The sequence below is a fragment of the Rhopalosiphum padi genome, chromosome 1 (genome assembly GCF_020882245.1).
Source record: "Rhopalosiphum padi isolate XX-2018 chromosome 1, ASM2088224v1, whole genome shotgun sequence".
NCBI classification, from domain to species: domain Eukaryota; kingdom Metazoa; phylum Arthropoda; class Insecta; order Hemiptera; family Aphididae; genus Rhopalosiphum; species Rhopalosiphum padi.
The window spans coordinates 26,332,681-26,354,693 of record NC_083597.1 but is presented as its reverse complement, the minus strand read 5'-3'; the positions used below and the strand labels follow the sequence as shown (position 1 = coordinate 26,354,693).

Genomic DNA, 22,013 nt, shown 5'->3' with positions numbered 1-22,013 from the left:
GAGTGAGAGAGAATAATAGATGGTAAATACATATCAACATGTTTTATATTAAATAAAAATGCACCGTTTACAATTTAACAATATCTCGAGATTATTGTTAACGTTGCAAATGTGCACTGCGTTTCTGTGACGTCCGTATCATCATTATTGGTAGATACGGTTTTGTTTGCCATTTTTCACGGATCAAGGATTTCGCAATCTATGTTATTTTAAACACAAACTCAAAAGATTTGTCTACCTGAAATCTGATAAAGAAAACACCATTTATATTCAATTTTTTGATAGCAAAAAATCATTAAACACGTGTGAATATCATACAAAGTGTCTATATAAAATTATAATATAACAAGTAGCGATGATAATAATTATTAAACAAAGCAGGAATCGCTCATCGTCAAGGTAAAATTACGTTTATAATTATGTATCGATAATAGTTGGTCTAAGCCATGAACAAAACTGAAAACTGCGAACTTGCATATAGTAGTTCTAACTGGATATATATTACTGATGTAACTTGCATGAAGGAGTATTTTTATGTTCATTAAAGCAACGTCTTGTATTTTTATGGAATTTTTAAAAGATTTATACTAAAAATTGTACTTACGTTTTTATTTAATCGTGCTATATGCGAATACCAATCAATGCAAATTTCGATAAACCTACTGCTACAGAGCTATAGCTACAGTTTAACTTTTGACAGCCCGTGGTGGTCACATAATATGTGTGGGGGAGTGATGGAAGCAAGGTTTTTGTTTGACTTTCGTATTTTTAAACGAGAGACATGGGACGAGAGAGGAGAAAAGAATGCATACTGTTCGATTTTGTCGTAATATAATGTGACAAGGTATAAGCTCCTTATTGATATACGCAAATAATACGTTGTATGTTACGCACGTTTATTTCGATCGAAACATAATATTTATTGTCATATGAATCTACATTTTTCCAAATTTTCATTCAGTCACAGTAAAATATATTATATGTATATACCGAGTGAGAGTACATTTTCTATACGTATAGTTTCGTCACACTGTTGGCGGAAAATGGCACTAATAACGATTCGGACAACACGCGCGCGTAAATATTTATAATGTTATTATCATTATCATGTTTGAGTACGATGTTTGTTGTTGGTCTTCACTTTATTTGTTTTGAAGCCGGCTGCGATTGGCGACGACGACGATAGCCGCGGCGGCGACAAGTATAATAGAACCTGACTAGAAATTTCGTTAAAAAAAAAAATAGTTTCGAACGACAGCGAACCGACCTACACTACGATATTATAACCCACGATTATTTTATACTATAGTAATAAGTATTCTGTGAAGTGCGATCAATGTCAGCCAAACATCATCCGGCTGGCCCGTCGTCCATCCGCGGTGCAGTCTACCGCCTGAGGGCCAAGAACTTGGCCAGTGCTTCGTAGATGACTCGCGGGTTGATGCTGCTGTCGGCCGTGTACCTAACGCCCCTGGTAGTGCCGTCGTGGTGGCTGACCACTCCGTACTCGCCCACGATGAACCCGTCCGGCGTCTCTTCCTCGACTCTGTACTTCCTGTAGTGTTTTCCGTCCACCACATAACCGCTCTTCCGGGTTTCCACCGCCTGAGTCGTGGTCGTGGTAGTGGTAGTGGTGAAGCCGATGATGGAGATGTCGGTGTTACCACTAGCGGTGGTGCTGCTGATGTCGTAACTCACGGGCACTGCGGTCGTTGGCGCCGGTTGCTGCTGAACGCCGTGCACGCGCCCGTCGCTCAGTACGCTCACCGCTTCGTCCACCTCGTAGTTCTGTTCCGGTTCCGCGTACACCCGTTCCGGTTCTACGAACATCTGCCCTGGTTCCCCGTAATCCGGTTCCGGTGGTTCCTGCTGCAGCAGGCTCTGATCCGACGAGGGCGACTGACCATTCACGGCCACGGACGGATCATCGTACTCTGCATAAATCGAGGCAGCCGTCGCCGCCGGTCGCGTTGGCGGCACTGATGGTCTCTGCCGCTGCTGCCGCCGATGATGATGCCAAGGGCGGCCCGCGCAATGCGATACCTGCGATGCGATACGAAACAAACAATAGATTAAATGCCTGCCATGTATATATTTTATAAGTATCCAACTATTAAGGTGTGTTCCCACCATACACTCATTTTGCCATTAAAATCCTTTACTGTGGTCGGTTGGTATATATATGGTAAGATTTCGGTATACAAGTGTTCTTACTGCTTAAGGTGAGTTTCCACTGGACTGTTCGCGTGTACGTGCACGTTTATTGTACACGCGCGTAGGTACATATGGTTGTACATACACGCCCTTTTTGAAAAATACTCCGGTAAGCACGATTAATGTTAATATTTTTAAATTTGTGATTGATGCTATCATCCAAATTAGATCGTTTGGACAGAAATAGTTAAACTAAATCAAACTTCATGGTATCGTGGTTTGTAGTTACACATATGGTAAGAACGTATAAACTCTCTGGTATACCAAAAGCTTACCATGTATACCAACCAATCGCAGAAAACTATTTTTATGCACGTACGCGTAGGTATGTAGCAAAAACCCGCCTTTATACATTCTTATCACAAGACAAATCACGTTACTATACCGTTGTCCTTTGTCGTTGTCAACCAATACATGAAACTTGCACTAAAAACGAACGTGAACGTACTACTTCGTACCTACGTACAAATTACAATCATACAAGTACAAGTCTTAACCCTTGTACCAGTTGTGCCATGTGACGCGCAAAGATGAGTGCTTTTACACTCGTTTTAACACGCTGACAAAATGCCGGTGTTTTATTAATTGGCTGAACATGGTTACCTTTTTAATATACCATGTCACCAGGTATGTTGACGCAAAGTGTAAAAATATTCAATTTGTCAACGTGCGGTTACAGTGGTTGAATGGTGGTTATCAATAATTATTACTATTGATAAATTAATGTTTAAAATCATCAACTATAACATAATCACTAGCTTACCACTAGCTAACCACGTTCTAAAAATGTCAACCAAGATAATGTGTTCAAATAATACAATTTAACGTCTACAAATTGTTTTATTTCGATTTTCGATTGATTATAATATAGTTATATGTATGAACACAGTCCGCGGTCAATCTCACACTATAAACTCCTCAACATTGTTCACGCACTTAAAATAATAATTAAATATATGTTACGAGTTTACGTGTTATTTCTCGTGTTATGCATATGAACTCTTATCGTTGGTTGACGGATTTTCGAAGAAATTATCAGAGTGATGACTACCAGGTAGGTGTATCGTCTTCTTAATTAAAAAAAAACTTCGTGATATCGTGTTTACATAAATAATTGGGTTGAATCACAGTAATACGTAATAATGGTATTGTAATTAAAATAAATTAGAGTATCGAAGTAAATTATATTTGCGTGTACCTATGTATACCTTGAAAAATATCAACAGCGCTGATCTACGCCGAAATGAAAGTATATCCTGTAATCGCACCTATAATAACCGTATTCTATATAAACGTAATAAATAATTATACAGTGCACGGTACGTAATTTAGTCAACACTCATTCATGCTATATCAATTAATTATTATTTTAGCCAAATAATACTTTAATTAACGAAGAAAGGATCTAAATATAACTTGCTTTATTTTTAATAACTTTTAAAATATAAAACCAGTAAACTAAACCAGGTCATTTGTTGAATTGAGATTTTTTTAACAAATAGGGTAATTCGTCCACTTATAATAAAGGCAATAAAATGTATTTGAATGCGCGTGAGTCGTTAATAACACAATCATTGAGATCTTTAAAAGTACGATGAGGTACCTAGATCACCACGTCCTAGTCATTTTTATATGACATACACATAGCACATAGGTATGTACTAACAAGTAACAATAAGTTAACCAGAAACATAACATTATTATAAGCATATTATAGGTCATTCGATTATTGCTATGATCTTACTATATGATCTAGTTTAATATCGGTAAAATCGTAGAGTCCATTTCGGATTGACAGTATTAATAACGTTTCGTTTTTTGATTCGTCCCGTTGTAAATACACATAATATTAAGTACCTATACTATAATCGCTTCAATACAATTCAACGTTAATTTGATGGGTATACAAAGCCTGCGTTGTCACCGATCGATTTTATAAAAGTCGTATCTATACTATTTTATTATAATCGCAAACCTCAGTGGACCGATGTCAACACTTTCTTTGGCCTAAATCCGACAAGCTGCGAAAATACGCTCAGAATTCAATTCGTCATCGTCCGGCTGTGTAGATGAGATGCGTTTTCGATTTTCTCGAGGGACCCATTTATAATACTCAAGCACGTATATAATCGAAATTACACCTTCGAATAGATGGCAGACGCGAAGTAAAAAAAAATTCTTCATCCGATAATGCAACGCTGTACTACGACGCATATTATAATTCCATTAGCGTTATTTTACTGGAAACAAAAAACCCGCGATGATATATATTATATTATTATTGCGCAAATCTGTGTATATTATCGGATTTGTTAATCGTCGTCTCGTCAATGCGTTTTCGACTAGGTCGTGGGTCACACACACACATATACTATAGACGTTCTGCCAAGTACATTTACGTGTATATACATACGTATACAAATATTTCGCGGCCTTATTATTTCGAAAATAGACAACCGGTTGCCGAATACCGATCGCGCTCATTGCCCCGTAGCTATATATAATAATATTAATATATAGGCAATAATAATATTATATAGGTGAAACGTCCGCGGCTGCAGCGTCGAACACTGTCAAAGAAAACGATTTGGACTTATTAGTTATAATAGCCATGGTAGACAGTAGTGATTATATAGCAAGTATATATAATAATGTATTACATGTATAGGTATAGTAGATATTATTTTTACACATACGCACAATAGCTGTATATAATATTAGGTACACATGTATAGAGAAAGATACCTACGTTTAATATACATAGACTCGAGTGTGCACGTGCCGTACCTGTCTGCTTTATGAAAAAACATATCTCGTTCCGAGGGCCATAATTAAAAACGTTTGTAATTTATGATTCGAAATGCGCTTATGATATTATATTGTCGCAATGTCTAGGACTCCGTCTATATTCTCGCACTACATTACATTGCACGTGTTGACGGCCTTGAACGCTATTAGCCGAATGCCCTTTTTCGCGTGCACACGCACATACATACAAACCAACACACTTATCGGAATGTTAAGAATATTTCGCGGTCAAGCACCGTACAACTACCCCAACAGAGTTTACTAAACAACGTTCCTCGCGAACACCTCGTAAGACGTACTTTATTTACGTGATTGCGGCGAAATTTCAGCTGGAAATGCCTAGAACTGCTTATTTATACGGCACAATGTCACATTATTAAAAAATCAGTGTTTTTAATGTTATATACACGTAAAAAATTTTAAAAGTTTAATACAATTGCCAAAGCTTTAAGATTGTTAAGATTAGTTAATTGCTAATAAAAATTTCAATACCTATACTACTATATTACAATATCCAATTATTTGAAATCAATAATAATTATAACAAATGACAGATCAATAATTAATAATCATTAATCATAAAATATGCAAAAATAAATTTGTAGGTAAACCGATAAATCGTTTAAAAATTTGCTTTAAAAAAAAAAATAATTACATTTCTTCGTGTATAAATATAGATGTATAGGTATAACATAATAAGTCACATTAGTCACCATATCTAACTCGGAGGAATTAATGTACCAAAAAGTGCCATTGTGCAAATTAAATGTATGTACTTATAATAATATACAAGCCAACACTCAAACCCCTTTGGTTTTTTACTTTAATACACTTTGATCGCAATTCGCAAATCTTCGCAAGTGCCTAGTTGTGTAATGTAAATGCAAAGTTAATAATAATATGAATGCGCGTATCACGCTTATATTATTTGTAATCGACTGTTAGATATTATAATGTTGGTAAATTGTATACGCTATTAATCGATGGAAAACTGCAATTTCATAATAAATAAGTATTTATTATATTACTAATTACTATCATAAATTTATTACTCGAGAATGAGGGACATTCGCTTTTTAATTTTTAAAAATCGAAAAATATGTTCTACAAATTTTTAAACGAACCGCAATATACACGTACATCATAATAATATAAATAATATACGAGTACACCTATTTATAATTTATAATATAACGAGCTTTATAATTTTTACATGTAATAAAATACACAGCATACTGAATTAATGTCTTACGATGTGTTCACAAGTATTATATTCAATCGTTTCGACATAAAAGCGTGTTTGTATAGTATCGTATAATTATACCATTTATTGCAAGAATATTTTTGTAATAATCATCTTTCAAATTTTATAATTACAATTTTAAGCCTTTATAATTTATATCGAGTTCATATTTTTGAACATATTGGAATAAACTATTTAAAATATAAAATGATTTTCACTACTTCAAGATTTTTATATACCTAAAAAATTTTAGATTATAAAAGAACTCGTAATACACTATATATATTCTCGAAAAATACAATTTTTTTTTATTATATTTTTTATTTGATCTCATATTCTTGGGAAAAATATGATTTTGAAAACATTTAATTATGCATAATATATTATATGGATATAAATATTTTTTTCATTTTTAAGATTTTAAAATTTTAATAAGATTTGAAATGGCAGAGATGTATATTATACAAATTATAGTGCTCACAGCTATTACGCTCGTGGCTCGTTAAAATAATAAATTCCTCACGAAGTTGATTATACTTTATATATTTAGTTGGTAATATATAATCTGTAAATTTGTTTTGCAATAAGTATTTGGACATAAAGTTTATTTATATCATAATGAAAACATGCATGAAAAAATCATTTATTGACTATTTCAGGTTATTGGTGATAAATGATAATCCTTGACTTTAGAAGTATTAGTTACCTACTCAAAACTCAAAAGTAATACTTAAAATACGCATAAATGAAAAACTATTTTACAATAATTTTTTAAATCTTATTTTACCGAAAAATATTATGTTTTGGACTATGCAATTTAAAAAATATATAATATCGTGTATTATAATTTCAAAAAGTAAAAATTTATATATTTTATAAAACCTACAATTTAATCATCATTTTAATCTAAAACTGATTATTATTTTAATTTTTTAACTTAGTAACTCTTTAGATATTAATTTTTGACTGTGCAAAAACAATGTTAAAAATAAACTTACTGAATAATAACGATATTGAGCACAATAATATAGAAGTTTAATGATGTTTTTACGTTTATTATAATTATTTTCAATTCTTATGAATATATAGACGGGACCTTCTGCGTATTGAGTTTCTGACTACAATCATATATAAAATATATAAAATGCATGCCATCCACACTAACTACTAAGCATATGTAGTTATATATAGTTAACATACATAATTCATGTTGTTATTGGTACCATTTAATTAGCCATCAAATTTTACATTTGATTACCCTTTGGTGAGAGGAATCCCGTCGGATGTATACCGCTATCGCCTATATGATATTATAATATAATTTACGAAACGATTCCCTTATCGACTATATACAGGTACCTTCTATGCATAAGAACTTAGCTAACTTACAGTAATGTTTATCATTTACGATGAGTATGATATTATAATAAAAACATAAAATATGTTGCGGATAAGGGTGGACGGTGAAAAGTTGTTACGAGCATGATTTACGAGGTATGAATGGTATGATGAATGCGAAACGACGCGAATATTACGTTCAAAATATAATATCCATAATATAATACTGTATGATACAATTGGTCATTTGATTATCGGCAATGATATTGTTTGGGTCGTTAAACCATATTATGGCCACACGCGACAAACTGTGTACTACACAATAATATGTAACTCACCTACGTATAACCGGATTCCGAAGGAGCTTAATATTGTGTGATACCTACATACAAAATATTATAATATACAAAGTATTATGTTTATTAGCTGCGGCCGTGCAGTCAAATTATGTGCGAAAGATACGCGTGAGGATACCAAATATGGCTACAGCGATAGATTTTCTGATGGGAAAACATATAATATATAACTAGGTAAATACATGACACCTTAGAGATTGATATGCACCCGTTTTACCAAATTTAAAACTTTGGTAAAAGCTGTGCAAAAACGTTTCACGTAAAAATATAATTTATTATATATATATGGTTTCGTGCGATATACTGTCTTTCGGGAGAAACCCTGCTGACACCGAGAATACCGTTATATTATTATAAGTATGTTCCCGGACGACTTCTGTCGTTTACTTAAACTTAAACTTAAATGCCTCCGATTATTTTACAATTACAAAGATAAGTGCACGTAAATACTCAATATATGTCTATCATAAAAAAATATTTTGATTGTTTGTTAAATACTTGGTAATCTCGGAAATCACAAAAGCTATTGAAGTCATATTCACATATTATATTCGGTAAAGGTTTAGCTCTCATTGAGATTTGTTCTTGTTAGGTGTTACCAAAAAAAAAAATGTTTAAAATATTTTAAAAAATGTTTGCAGACAATACAAAGTTTGTCGGATCAGCAATAGTATATAATACCATAATAAATTAAGATTTAGGAACAGTGGGCACGAGTGGTAATGTCATTCTATGTATTATACTGACCAAAAGGGTTAGGAGGACGGTGACGGTGGCGAAGAGCGCAGTGCCGCGCATATCTCGTCTCTTCACGGTGTCGTCGCGACGTGCCGGCTGCAGCTGTGGTCCTGGCGTCTGCGCATGGTCGGACGTCGCGGGTTACACTGGCCGCAACGAGGCCGACGCGCTCGACAACGACGGCGACGGCGGCGGTGGTGGTGGCCGTGCGCGCGCGCGCTCGCGATAAGTGCACGCCGCGCCAAATCGCCGCTGGATGGCCGCGGGGCGAGAAAACGGGAAAAAAAAGTAACGAAAACAAAAACGGGACGTTATCGCGACGACGCTGTACGGCCGGTGATGGCAGCGGTGATGGGTGGTGGCGGTGATCGTGTCGGCGGCGACCGGAGGCGATGGTAATAGACCGAGACCTTGATGAGCGTGATACGGTAGTGGGCAGCGCGGGGGTGAGACTTTGCCGCCTAGCGTAATATTATTATTATTGATGAAAAAAAAATATTTATAAAAAAAACGCGTTTTATAAACCATTAGATTTATCATGATGTCTATGAGTTTTATGTTTATGCAGAGACGGAATTCCGTGGTCTGGCGCCTCGGCGACCGAAACGACGCGTATATATAATAATATATAATATATATGCAAACATTGCAAACACAGCTGTCGCGCACGCACAATATTATAACGCCAATATGTCATTTTTGATATTATAAATCGCTGGCCGTCTTCCGCGGTGTACCAATGAAATACAAAAATAGTGTTACCCACGCCTGTGTGGTGTACAGTTTTGCTACTGATGCGCCATACATAATATAATCGAACATATATTATGGGTACGCGTACCAAGTACAACAGTACAACTATCGCGGGTCACTCGACGCCTCCCGCGGTGACTGGGTTTTCCGAAGGCGGCGACGATCTCGGTGACATCTGCACCAACACGTCTGATCGCGTTATTCTACTCCGCCTCCTCCACCAACACCGCCGCCGCCACTACCTCCATCCACGACATCATTGGGAGTATGTGTTACGCGTGCGTGTGCATATTTTATTAACCGTTGCTCCGGCGGCGGCGGTGGCGTTGGCCGTCGGCAAATTCCGATCTTATTACAATAATATAATATTATATATCTGACCGCGGCCATTTGGAGACATTGCTGCTGCAGCCGAGATACGCGCCGACCGCATTATTAATAGCAGTTTACCTACCATAAATATTATTTTCTATCGTATCTTGACCTCTTAAGAGGAATTTTTTCGTTTCGAAAATATTTGCTCGACGACGACATCCTTCGCGCGATACACTTTTTATTATACTTACTTTTAATATATATTTTATTGTGATCTATATGATATAATAATAGTGCGTGTAGTTAAAATTCTAAACAACAATATCATAATGATAACGCATGAGGCATGAGATAAAATCCAAAACGTTTTATATAATTTATAGGCATCTCCCGACTCCCACCTACCCTTTCACGGTTTCTGTAAATGTATATACATTTGACAAAAAGGTCATAATCGAATAAACTACAAGTAGATATAGTGTACAATGATACCGAATTCACTTTTTTGTGAAACGAAATCTAACATTTTTGTTCCGCCCACCCAAAGCGATCGCTTCCATGACATATGAGTTCGGTGCCATTGGTAGTACATATAGAATAACATAAAATATTGAATTGACTCATCATAGCGAAAAGTCCGCGGGCTACGATGTGTTATAATTTATATTTATACATATTATACCTACCTACCTTGTACTCTCAGCTGTGGCTATTGCGAGCACCTTGTTTTGTTCATTTAATCGTTTGGTGTTTGCGCTACGTTGTAATAATACCAATGCGTTTTATCAAGCGTTTTTTTTTTTTGCAATCAACATAACGATCCGTGTCCGGATTGTATAATTATCGTCATCGAGTGCGGATCTGACAGATCCGGGGAATGGCTACTTATAAACAGCGATACAATTACATAGGTACTAAAATGAATAGGAAAAAAGTTTAAAATTGTTTTCAAACTGGATAATAATATAGCGTATATACATTATACATAATATATAATAACATATGTATGCACAAAATTAGTATCGCAGAATTTACCTTCCTACTTACTACACAAGAAAAACATATACAATTAAACCTAAACAGATCACGTAGATATTACTTATATATTATACGTATAAATACGCACTAATGTAGACCATAATATTGCATACATTACAATAACAGACTTGTCGGCCATTACAAGACGAGAGCAATATAATTTTATAATTGATGCTAAAATTGTCTGTTGTTTGATGTATAGATAAATAGATCCTAATATTTCGTATTATATAATAATATAAAAACTATTGAGTATTTTACATCGGAAAACGTTTAAATTAGTACGATACACCAGCTACTCTAGTATCAATACAATTTCAAAATCACATAAGTATTAAGTACTAAAATTATATGACTATTTTTTAACATAAAAACGATCTTGATATGATTAAAAAAACATTTTAGATAATATAATATCGTAATTCGCTATGTTAATACACGCATGTATTTAGTATTTACTCTATATATACAATATACATTATGCAGACCCTAAAACTTCCCGAAGGTCATTTAACTCGTTGAAGAAAGAATTTTTTTTAGTTAATAATAATTTAATTTCTATATATTCTCACTATTTATGCATATATTATATATATTATGGTAAAGTTGAATATTGCTCGGGATTATAATAATTTTTTCTCTTCATTTTTTAAAAAATACCAGGATTCTTTTGAAACAAAAAAAAAAATCACACAGGGTTTGTTTAATTGTTCCTTCTAACGAGTTATATTTATTTGCGCATATCCCGAGGCTCTCTATGTATAGTCTTTGCATGCCAACATGTATAATTTTTATACTCAACATATCATGAATATTATTTATGACCAATCGATTTATAATGTTTTATAATAATGTATTAAAATGATATTTTATGATCATAATATATACAATAAAATTAATATATTATATAGTTAAGTTGTTTATAAAAAAAAAAATTGTGTGAATGATATAAGTTAGCTATCGTTTAATATGATTGAAAACGTATTATTCCGAAATTTCGTTTAATAATTATGTAAATTTTAGACTTGAATGCAAACTGCAGATACACATTCGGTGTAGGAATATAATAGGTACATTAATTGGAGTTGTGATGTCTAAAGTTTAAACGGCGCAAGATACTGAACAACGATAGGTATAATCAGTAGCGTGTTTAGGGGGTAGGCCTGGTACGCAAGTGCCCACCCACATTTTTATATAAGTAACTAGACTATAGTATAAGTTCGATGCTCAATGAAAATATGATTTTTAGTTAGAAAAAAATTAGTTTTGATTAAATTAGGTATTTCAATAAAAATGAAAGATTTGAATATTTAAAGAGTTTAAGTTTTAATAAAAGGTAAGCTACCATTTATTATAAAAATACTAAAACTTAAATAGATATAAGGAGGGAGTAAAACCATTCTGAACTTAACTGTCTTAAATTGTGTGGCCTATCCACAAAAAAAGTTCTAGACACGCCTGCACTGGGTATGATACGACTATATACATTGAAAATAAACGCTAATTTATCGAGATCATATAGCATTATTATATACTGTGTGTTATCAAACAACACTCATTATTTCAAAATATATTATATTATTGAAAATATGTTTTTAAATTTTTTTTTTTAATGACAACATACATTTTAATTTTTTATTCAGAATCAGAATATTTTTGGGAGTATTTCAATACATAAAAATTGAAATTTTCCCAAGTAGTTTATGAGTTATAACTGTTATAAGTATTTAAAGTTTTAGTGAGCGGAGTAGTTAGTAAACTAACATTTTACCGTACTACTCCACTCCGTTCATCTAAACTTTAAATACTTTTGACTTATAAACTACTTGTCCTAATTTTGATTTTACGTATTAAAATATTTCCAAAAATATTTTGCTTCAAAATATGAAATTAAAAATGCATGTTGTCTTTCAAAAAAGTAAAAAACTTAAATTTTGTTTTATTTTGACTAAAAATTATATAAAAAGAATATTTACCAAAACGTTTATAAATTTTTTATAATGAGTGTTGTTCAATAAAATAATCATCCTGTATAACCAAGATGCTTGTGAGTTCATTTGATATAGACTTTGTGTGATGTGCATACCATTTGAGACTTCGCCCCTCGTCGCACGCTCCCATAACCACATTGATTTATAAATAATTCTTAACAAGGTTTGTGTTTCACTCTTATAATCTATTACACTCTGATATATTTTTATTGACAAAATGACAACTTTATACATGTTTATAAATAAAAACACACACACAAATGCACATTATATACCATCCATCAACTATATATTTATATACTTCAGTAAATAAATTTATCCAAATATTCACATTTATATTAACGTATTCACACGCACTCGTAGCGAATAGGCAATCCTATGATATACGAGTACCTACTATTATGATATGATTCTATAACCAATTATAATATTAACTAAACATTTTCGCGGGGCTTTCAGCTTTCGATTTATTGGTTAGATTGATATCTATCCATAAATGGATTGGGGGGAACGGAGACTGATTTCTATGCTGATCAGTGATCACTATCGAAAATCATTTCCCGCACGTCTCTTCGATTTTCGCCTGCATTTAATATCATGTGATGACATGCATAAGTCTATTTCACACATATCGTATAAAAACATGTCTAATTGTTTATGTACCTATTAGGTGTATACGTATACCTATACTAATATTATGCGTTTTCCGTGTTCACTTCGCGCAGACGCGATAGTATATACCGAATATTTGTAACGTGCGTGATCTCGCATTTAGGAATGCGACAATGTGGGTCTCCGCCATCCCGCACCTACATAGTATTATATATTTCGGCTGGAATGTCCCGGAGTCTGTGAATTTTATTTTTTTGTTTTTATGTAACCGTGAATTTATGATTTTCATGTTTCTTTATTGTACATATACATCGGTGACATCCAAGCCGTACAAATTGTTAAATCCTCAATTTGCGGATCACACGTCCTATGTGTATATATATATTATACATATTACATTTATTATGTACGTATAATCATATGTATATTATGTATACACAATCGCACACTCTTTTTCGAATAAATTTTCGTTGTACACGTACAACGCGTAAACACCAAAACGCGTTATAATGTAGTGGTATATATTATACTCGAATAGGTACGCCGGGACGCGTCCTTTTAATAAATCCACAGACATATAAAAATAAAAAATCTGTAGACTATGAAATATTATAGTAATATTATATATTATACTTTATACTTAATAATATTAAACCATCCCCGCGGTATCGGTAAATTATAAAACCCTTTACGAGAAACCATTAATTTTGTACTTAAAATTTGGGAAATCATTTGACCTTTTTTTTTGTTTGGCACTACCATAAATTTATTTTTCAACGACGACAACACAACGCGAAAATATATTCGTAAGAATATATTTTGTTACTAGGTTTTCGTTTTAAAGTGTATAATTTGTTTATAATGTGTTAGACATATTAGAGATACACAACTAAAATTCTTCTTCCATTCAATTACTACTGTAATTTTGAAGTCTCTTTTTAAATAGTCTATGTCATGAAAATTAAATATGTTATAATATAATGATATATTAATATATCAATATATTTACATATTATATTATATCATTTTGATCAAGTTACAAATACATGCCAAACACATGTTCTTGGTTAATTTTTGTGATGTTTTCAAATAAATAATTTAGTTAAATGTTCATACTATTTGTATTACCTATATTGTATATTATAACACTATTTTTTCAAAAATATAGTCTAATAACTTACAATTACTTCAAACATATTATGTAATTGAATAATTCTTGTCAATCACAAAAATTGAGTAAAAAATATGTAACGCTATTATGCATTAAATTTTAGCTTATAAATAAAATAAAATAAAATGTTCAAGCCATTAAATTATAACCATATAGGTTGCATAAAATACTAAATAATAAATAGTTATTACTTATTAAAATGTGCAGTAAAATATGTCAATTAAACAAATGTTTTCCAAAAAAAAAATTGGTACCTATATTATATTATTATGAAATAAAATAAACATAATTTCTTGATATTTTGCCATTTCAATTAAGTTACCTATATCATCAATAAAATATTCATAAAATTATAAACACGTATATATCACTAATATTATAGAAAAATGTAAGTTTTCCCTATGGTTATTTGATTATGTGACCATTATATCCTGTTATGAGACATAAATCATTATTTAAAACGGAATTAAAATAAACAATTTGTTCAAATTATAATTGATTGTGTAGAAACAGGCCCGGAGCCACAGGGAACAAAATCTATGTAGTAATGTACGAGTAATGGATACCTATACTACATATTATTATAGATACCTACTTTTTGTTTCCTTATAAATTAATAAAATAATTTTAAAATAATATTAATCGTTTTATATCATATACGCGTCTTTTACATAACATATGTTATGTATTTAAATTATAATTATATATGTATACATTTTTTATATTGTTCTTACTTCTTTTTAAAGTGTTTAAACTGCTCTCTAAAACGTTAGGTCTAGTTGGTCTGAGTGTCTGATAAAACCTGATTTCAAAATATTAGATTAAACTAAAAAAAAAAATGATTTATTTCACCAGTAAAATCATATATTTAATATAAACATAGTTATTAGATAATATAATTGTCGTTAGTTTATTCATCTATGTTTTGTGTATACTCGTATTATATTATAATTTATTATATAGCATAATCAACAACTCAAAACAAACATACGAAAATGATAAATTCCTCTGACTGCACGACGTTACGAACGTTTCAATTATATTATCCCGAATCCGCCTCGACGCGTGGTAAATTTATGCACGAATTATTCGAATTTCGAATTGAAAAAAAACACAATTAATAACATACAATATTACAATAACATAATATTGTGTACGCATTGAAGTCATATTTCATATGGCAATAAAATATAGTAGATAACTATTGGCAAAAATGATATATACGGGTACTTACCGGTACTATAGGACATAGATACATCTTATACAAAAAAAAAAAAAAATATTAAATTAATCGTAAGTCGTAAACTCGCAACCACCGTATAAAGAGACTTCATTTTAAAACTTTTTATACGTATATAAAAACGTACGATATAATAAAGTTTGTAACGATAATAATATGTTTATAAAAACGAGCGACGCGTCGATAAAATTATTTTTTCAGTTATTTTATTTTTGAAGAAGAACAAAGTTGGGCAAACATTCTCTACTTAATACACTTCTCAATCCCATTAACCCTTCTTTTATACTATTCTTTGCTATTATATTTTAAATTGTCTCGTATTTGCGACTAATGTGAATTCACCGGATAAGTACATTTCGTACAAAAGAAGGTATAATAATAATAATAATGATATATGCCAACAATCAATATAATATAATACAAATTAGGTACTTCCTACCTATTATATCGGTTATTTTTTCTCTCTATGGGTATATGCTTAGCTGCAGCGACGATCAGTGTCGGCGATTCTAATTTTATGGCGTCTTTCGCAGAAATACGGTTTGAGACGTGTGATGATCGATTCCAGATTATTCTAGTTGAAAATTCACCCCTTTTTGTGCACGATCGAAAATCAGAACACAATAACAGTAAATATAATTTTATCTACCTACACAATGTGTAGCGGCGCTATTAAGGTATATGTTTGTCGCCACAAGCCAGGTACAATCGATAACTAAAATATAAAAATTGATGTCTAGCGATATTAAATGAGACGATAATAATGTTCTATTATATTATAATAATAGTCGGCGAGAGAGTGCTCTTCCGGGAAACGCGCCTGCATTGAAAATACCACCCCTGCAGCACTGGTCACTAACTGTGCACCGCCACACATCGCCATGTGAGAATCGTTTTGAAAAGATTTTTTTCAATCCTTTACCTGCATTATATTATTTTTATTATATTCTAGTGATCGCATAAGTCGATACGAATGTACGCTTGAGTATCGATATGTATCTATATAAATAATATTAATAAAATAAATATATTATAAATATTATAGTTATTATACTTAATTATATTTATAATATAAATATTATATTAATAAATTAATAAATATAAATTATAATTTTAATATAATTGTATAATTTAAAATATGATGCGAATATGCTCTACAAAACCAATAAAATATTCTTAAATTTCCAATTGATGAAAAATATACACAAGATATTTTTTTTATGGCTGAGTTATCATAGTTTATATTATTTAATTATGGTAGGACGTAAATCAAGTATTTTATAATATATAATACAATAATACCTTAAGTCCCTAACCTACTTTCTGTGTATTGTGTATTCTTGGGTTAAACAGCTTGAATCTGATTTGTAGTACATTAGGTCCATATTAATTATCAATTTTATCTAACGATGTACATCAATACATCACAGTTTGAGCGGACCAAAATGACCAAGATTACAAGTTTAATTACAAACTATAATCCATGTAGTAGATAAACAATAAATCTCGATGATTAGACCGTATTGATCGCTTTTTATAATAATTAGCTCTTAGGTACTATATATTAGTATTTAGTGTGTAAAAAACCAAAATCAAAACAGGCATTATTATATAAATCAGACAAAGATTTAAAAACGAAAAAAACTTCGTTATTGTATGAATAAAATTCAGTGGACATAAAATATGTGTTTTCTTCGGTAACACCTTTGCGACATATAAACGTACATGCATTGCATTATTCAGCTGATGTTTTGGTGCAAAATACTACCGTGCACCACAGATTTACGGGTCCCGATTATCGTTTCACTGCACGGCTACGGAGGATTTGCTGCAGCACTCGCGGTGGCGCGCGTGATGCTGCTGCGTCGATTTACGGCCGGGCAAACAGATACCCATGTGCACAAAAAAATAAAAAAAAACGAATACCTATGGAGGCGACAAACGTCGATGATAACAATCGCGTCCGCGTCTGCAAGGCGTCTCATATACATGTATACGGCCCCCGGTACTTATATAATTGCAATTTTTTTTTCTTCTTATTCTCCACCGACGACGGCCAACGCGTAAACGACTCCGTCTACGTACACTGCAGGTGCCTATATCCTTGTACAATATACGCATAGAATATGCGTGTGTGTGCGTATATATATATACAATACGATGTCCGGGGTAACGGACCCGAGTACACGCGGGAATTTCAAACATTTCTTCTCCTCTCAGCGTCCGCAGCACGCGCGCGTATACGGTAAGTTATTGCGATCATTTTTCTCTACTTCTCCTCGCCGCGAGTCCTTACCGTTCATATCGTCTATCTCGATCTCCTCTTCGCGATCTCGTATTATATACACCCTTCCCTCACCCTGCCACCACTACCGCCGCCGCCACCCCCGCGGACCATCGCACGACCGCGCGAAGACGGTATCGCGATTTTATTTATACCGTATATATGATGCACATTGGCGTGTGTATTTATTTATATAATATGTATAGTTTTCGTTGCAGCAGCACTATACCACTTGTGCAAATCGCCCGTTAATAACAATCGCTAAAAATAGACGCCGGTCAGTAGTGAGGACGCGCGCGGAACAGCGTGCAGCAGCTGAAAGAGAAAAATCGCGTGATAAATCCGAATTCTTTTGAACGAGGAATAGAATATTCTCCTGCTGCAGCACCGCGGGTACGCGGCGCGGGGTGTAAATCGCGACGATTATAATCCGGGATGTTCCCATGCAATGGTGCACATAATATATTTTAATACATTATAATACATATACGATGCATTACAACTTATACGTACGTTAACCTAGGCCCAACAATGTTTAAAAAAAACCTTTTTTTTTGGACTGAAAGAATTTTACGAGTGATCGTACAAGTTCGTATAAATAATGTACTAAATATTTGAATAAAAAACCTGTGCAGATATTTTTATTTTTAGGAGTGCTGGAAAAACGTTTCTTTTCTAGCCCCTCACACTCATTTTTAAATTCCTTACAAACTCCATACTAAATATATTTGCGTGAAAAAATACTAATAATTGGGTGCCCCTCCCCCCTTCCCGGTTGGGAAAACGTACATTTTATGTGTGCCACTATGGAAACGTTCACACGTAGATCGGGTTTTTCCCTGGAGACCGACGATCATAATATTATGCTGTACATACTGCTACACACCTATACAGCTATACAATACTCAAATAGATAAACAATATTAATTTATTTACATACTTTAGAGTGTAGATATAAACAAATATTAAATGACCGTCTGAAATCGTTGAAAAATAAACCTATATCATATTATTATTATTGTATGTATATTTGCGCACTCGGCAGGGAAAAAAATCGCGACTCACCACTTTCGGTGTAGTGTATTCTGCATATCGTTGTGATATAATACGCATCAATATAGGCTACAGGTACAAAAAATAATTCTTCCAACGATATACAAGTAATAGATCACACGATGATGATCAGTGGACATCGCAGGACGACTACTCAACTACACGTCTACACAATTTACCTACGCGTCATTATTTATAATATAAAATCATATTATGCTTGTGTACCGTATAATACAAATCTCGCGACGTAGGGAACGTTACCGACGCGCATTTCTATATAATATAGGTACATATACCGTTCAAGTGCGCTTATATGTAAGGCGTAATATTACAATATTATTCACGATAATAATTTGTTATGTATGTAAATATATGCGTACATATAAAAGTATACGATATACCGGTATGGTATGTGTGTGTGTATGGAAACTGCTTAACCGTGTCGAATCACGCCTGTACAAAAAACGTCGACTTCCGTGACACGTCTATTGTCTCATTTATGTACGATAATAATATATTGGCATATAATATTATATTATATAGCCATATAGGTAATATTAAATCGACAGAATACATTTGAATTTTCGTCCGTTTCTTTCGCGTGTGCGAATTTATAGATTATATTGATTTTGTAGAGTCATGTTTCGAGTTATCGCGATCGATTTAATATATTATAATACAGTGAAACTTCCATATTGTAACGAAGTCAAATATTTACACATTTTTAAGGCCCTGAAATATAATATGAGGCCTGTGGCCCCACATGTGTGATGCACACTCTGCACACACAGTTTTTACAGCACTGACTAAAATACTCAATGATAATCGTTGTTAAATTTGGATTTAGTGGCCGAGGGGGCACAACAAATTTAAAAAAGTGAGACCTATTTTTTTTATGTCACAAGATTAAAAAATTACAAAATATAAAGCAAATAATCAAAATATATAGTTAAGTTCAAGGTACTGCAGGGTAAACACCGTATGACTTTTATTTATCCGGGAATAATTTTGTTGGTGGCACAGTCCACCGGGGGGGGGGGCAGTGCCTACCCGGCCCCTCCCGTAATCACGCCTATAGGCTATGAGTATTCTTAATATACCCTTATGTTAATTCCTTGGTGTGGGAAGTATAACTAATGATATTTACGATAATAAGTAGTAAATGTGTTTTATAATATATTAATATTGAATATTATTTTATTTTATGTGATATTGCAATGCATAATCTCATCATAGGGTTGATACGAGTATGTGCGTTTGATAGTAATAGAAATATATTCATTAGTGGTTAAAAAGGTTACCACTTATACCTACCTCCCTAATAGTTGTTGGGACAAAATTCAAGTATAAATTGAAATACTTATTTATTATTAATGATTACCCTATTAATAGTATTTATGCATGATGCTTAATCACTAAATACATTTATATATCTATATATATTCACATAATATGCAAGTTTAAGTATTATAAAGTATTATGTATATATGTAAGTACCTATTACGCTACGGTAAAATTATTATACAATTAAATAACCGAGAAAAACGTGTAGTATTAAAAAGTTATTTCGAGAAGAAAAAATATTTTTAAATGAATAAGTGACACAAATGCTGAAATGCCCCAATCAGAAATTAACAACGAACGTGACGCTTTGCGCCAGTACTGGCCACGCGTTACTGGCATTTGGCAGCCATTGTTTGAACCAGTAAGCCAGGTAAATTATGTCTGAGATGATAACGGAATTCTGTATTACAGACTATAGAAAGTTGCTAGACTTTACTGAAAGTTGCCAGTTGGTAATCAATTGTCTATTTTTTTATTAAAACCAATGCACTACTACTACTCTAGTTAACGATATCAAACATAATAAGAAAAAAAGGCATGTATTACATTCATATTGTTAATACGGCGAATATATGAGTCAATTGTGGATTGTCCCTGTGCATACCGTGACATATTGATAGGAGATTGATTGCAGTTGCGACTTTCGACAAATAAAAAACTAATTAAATTGAATACATATGTATATATTATTATTGGATTTAAAAAAAAAAATATTAATACATATTCAGGAGAATGTGTGGACAAGTGTACTATATATTATATGAGTATAATAAAAATTCAGAATCCATAACGATATCAGTTATGCTCTAGTAAATTTTTTGAAATTAAATTGTTTTTCGTTAGTGGTGACCGTTGGGTTGTGGATGGATTCTGCAGTGGACATTATTGTACTGTCTGCGCCCTAAACATAATATCCAATGGTGTAAACTAGAATACTTAAGTACCTACCTGTATTATGTACATAAGTATCATAAATTCGTATATACTATATTTATATACCTACTACAAAATATATATTACGTATTTCTTGATTATATTATTATAATTTCTGTATTTCTCCTAACGTATTATACATAAATACCAATACGCTTGTCTAATTTTAGTAATTTTATACCTACACAAATTTATTTTTAACTCGGCAATGAATATTAATTATTAATTATTTGTAATTTATATGTATGAGTATAATAATAAATGTTAAATAAGTACTTTATTCTAAAATATTAAAAATGTAAAATATTGAAGATTCTGAGCAGAACGAGTTCATAATAATGGGTTGTTTTTTTTGTGTGCCTAAAGATTTAATGATAGATAAAAATGCTCTAATCTTCAACACCAGGTTGCTAAAGGAGGTTCCGGCATAGAAAATCGAATTTAATTTGTACCTATTCTAAATGGGGCAGCCCGAAAGGGTCAAATATAGAAATTTGTCTATATTTTTCAAAATTATCGGGAGCAAAAGACAATTTTCGAAGAAACAAAAATATTTATGCAAAACCAATTTTTAAAAAAATC

The 22,013-nt window shown here is 32.5% G+C and overlaps 1 protein-coding gene across 1 annotated transcript; it reads right to left on the bottom strand.

The window, feature by feature from the left end:
- Positions 1-875: 875 nt before the first annotated feature.
- On the bottom strand, positions 876-8,875 carry LOC132932304 (uncharacterized). Its single transcript, XM_060998615.1, has 2 exons — positions 8,707-8,875; positions 876-2,043 (listed from the first exon to the last, which is right to left on the bottom strand). The coding sequence occupies exons 1-2, from the start codon at positions 8,755-8,757 to the stop codon at positions 1,387-1,389; spliced, it is 708 nt and encodes a 235-aa protein (XP_060854598.1). The 5' UTR covers positions 8,758-8,875; the 3' UTR covers positions 876-1,386.
- Between the last annotated feature and the right edge of the window lie 13,138 nt (positions 8,876-22,013).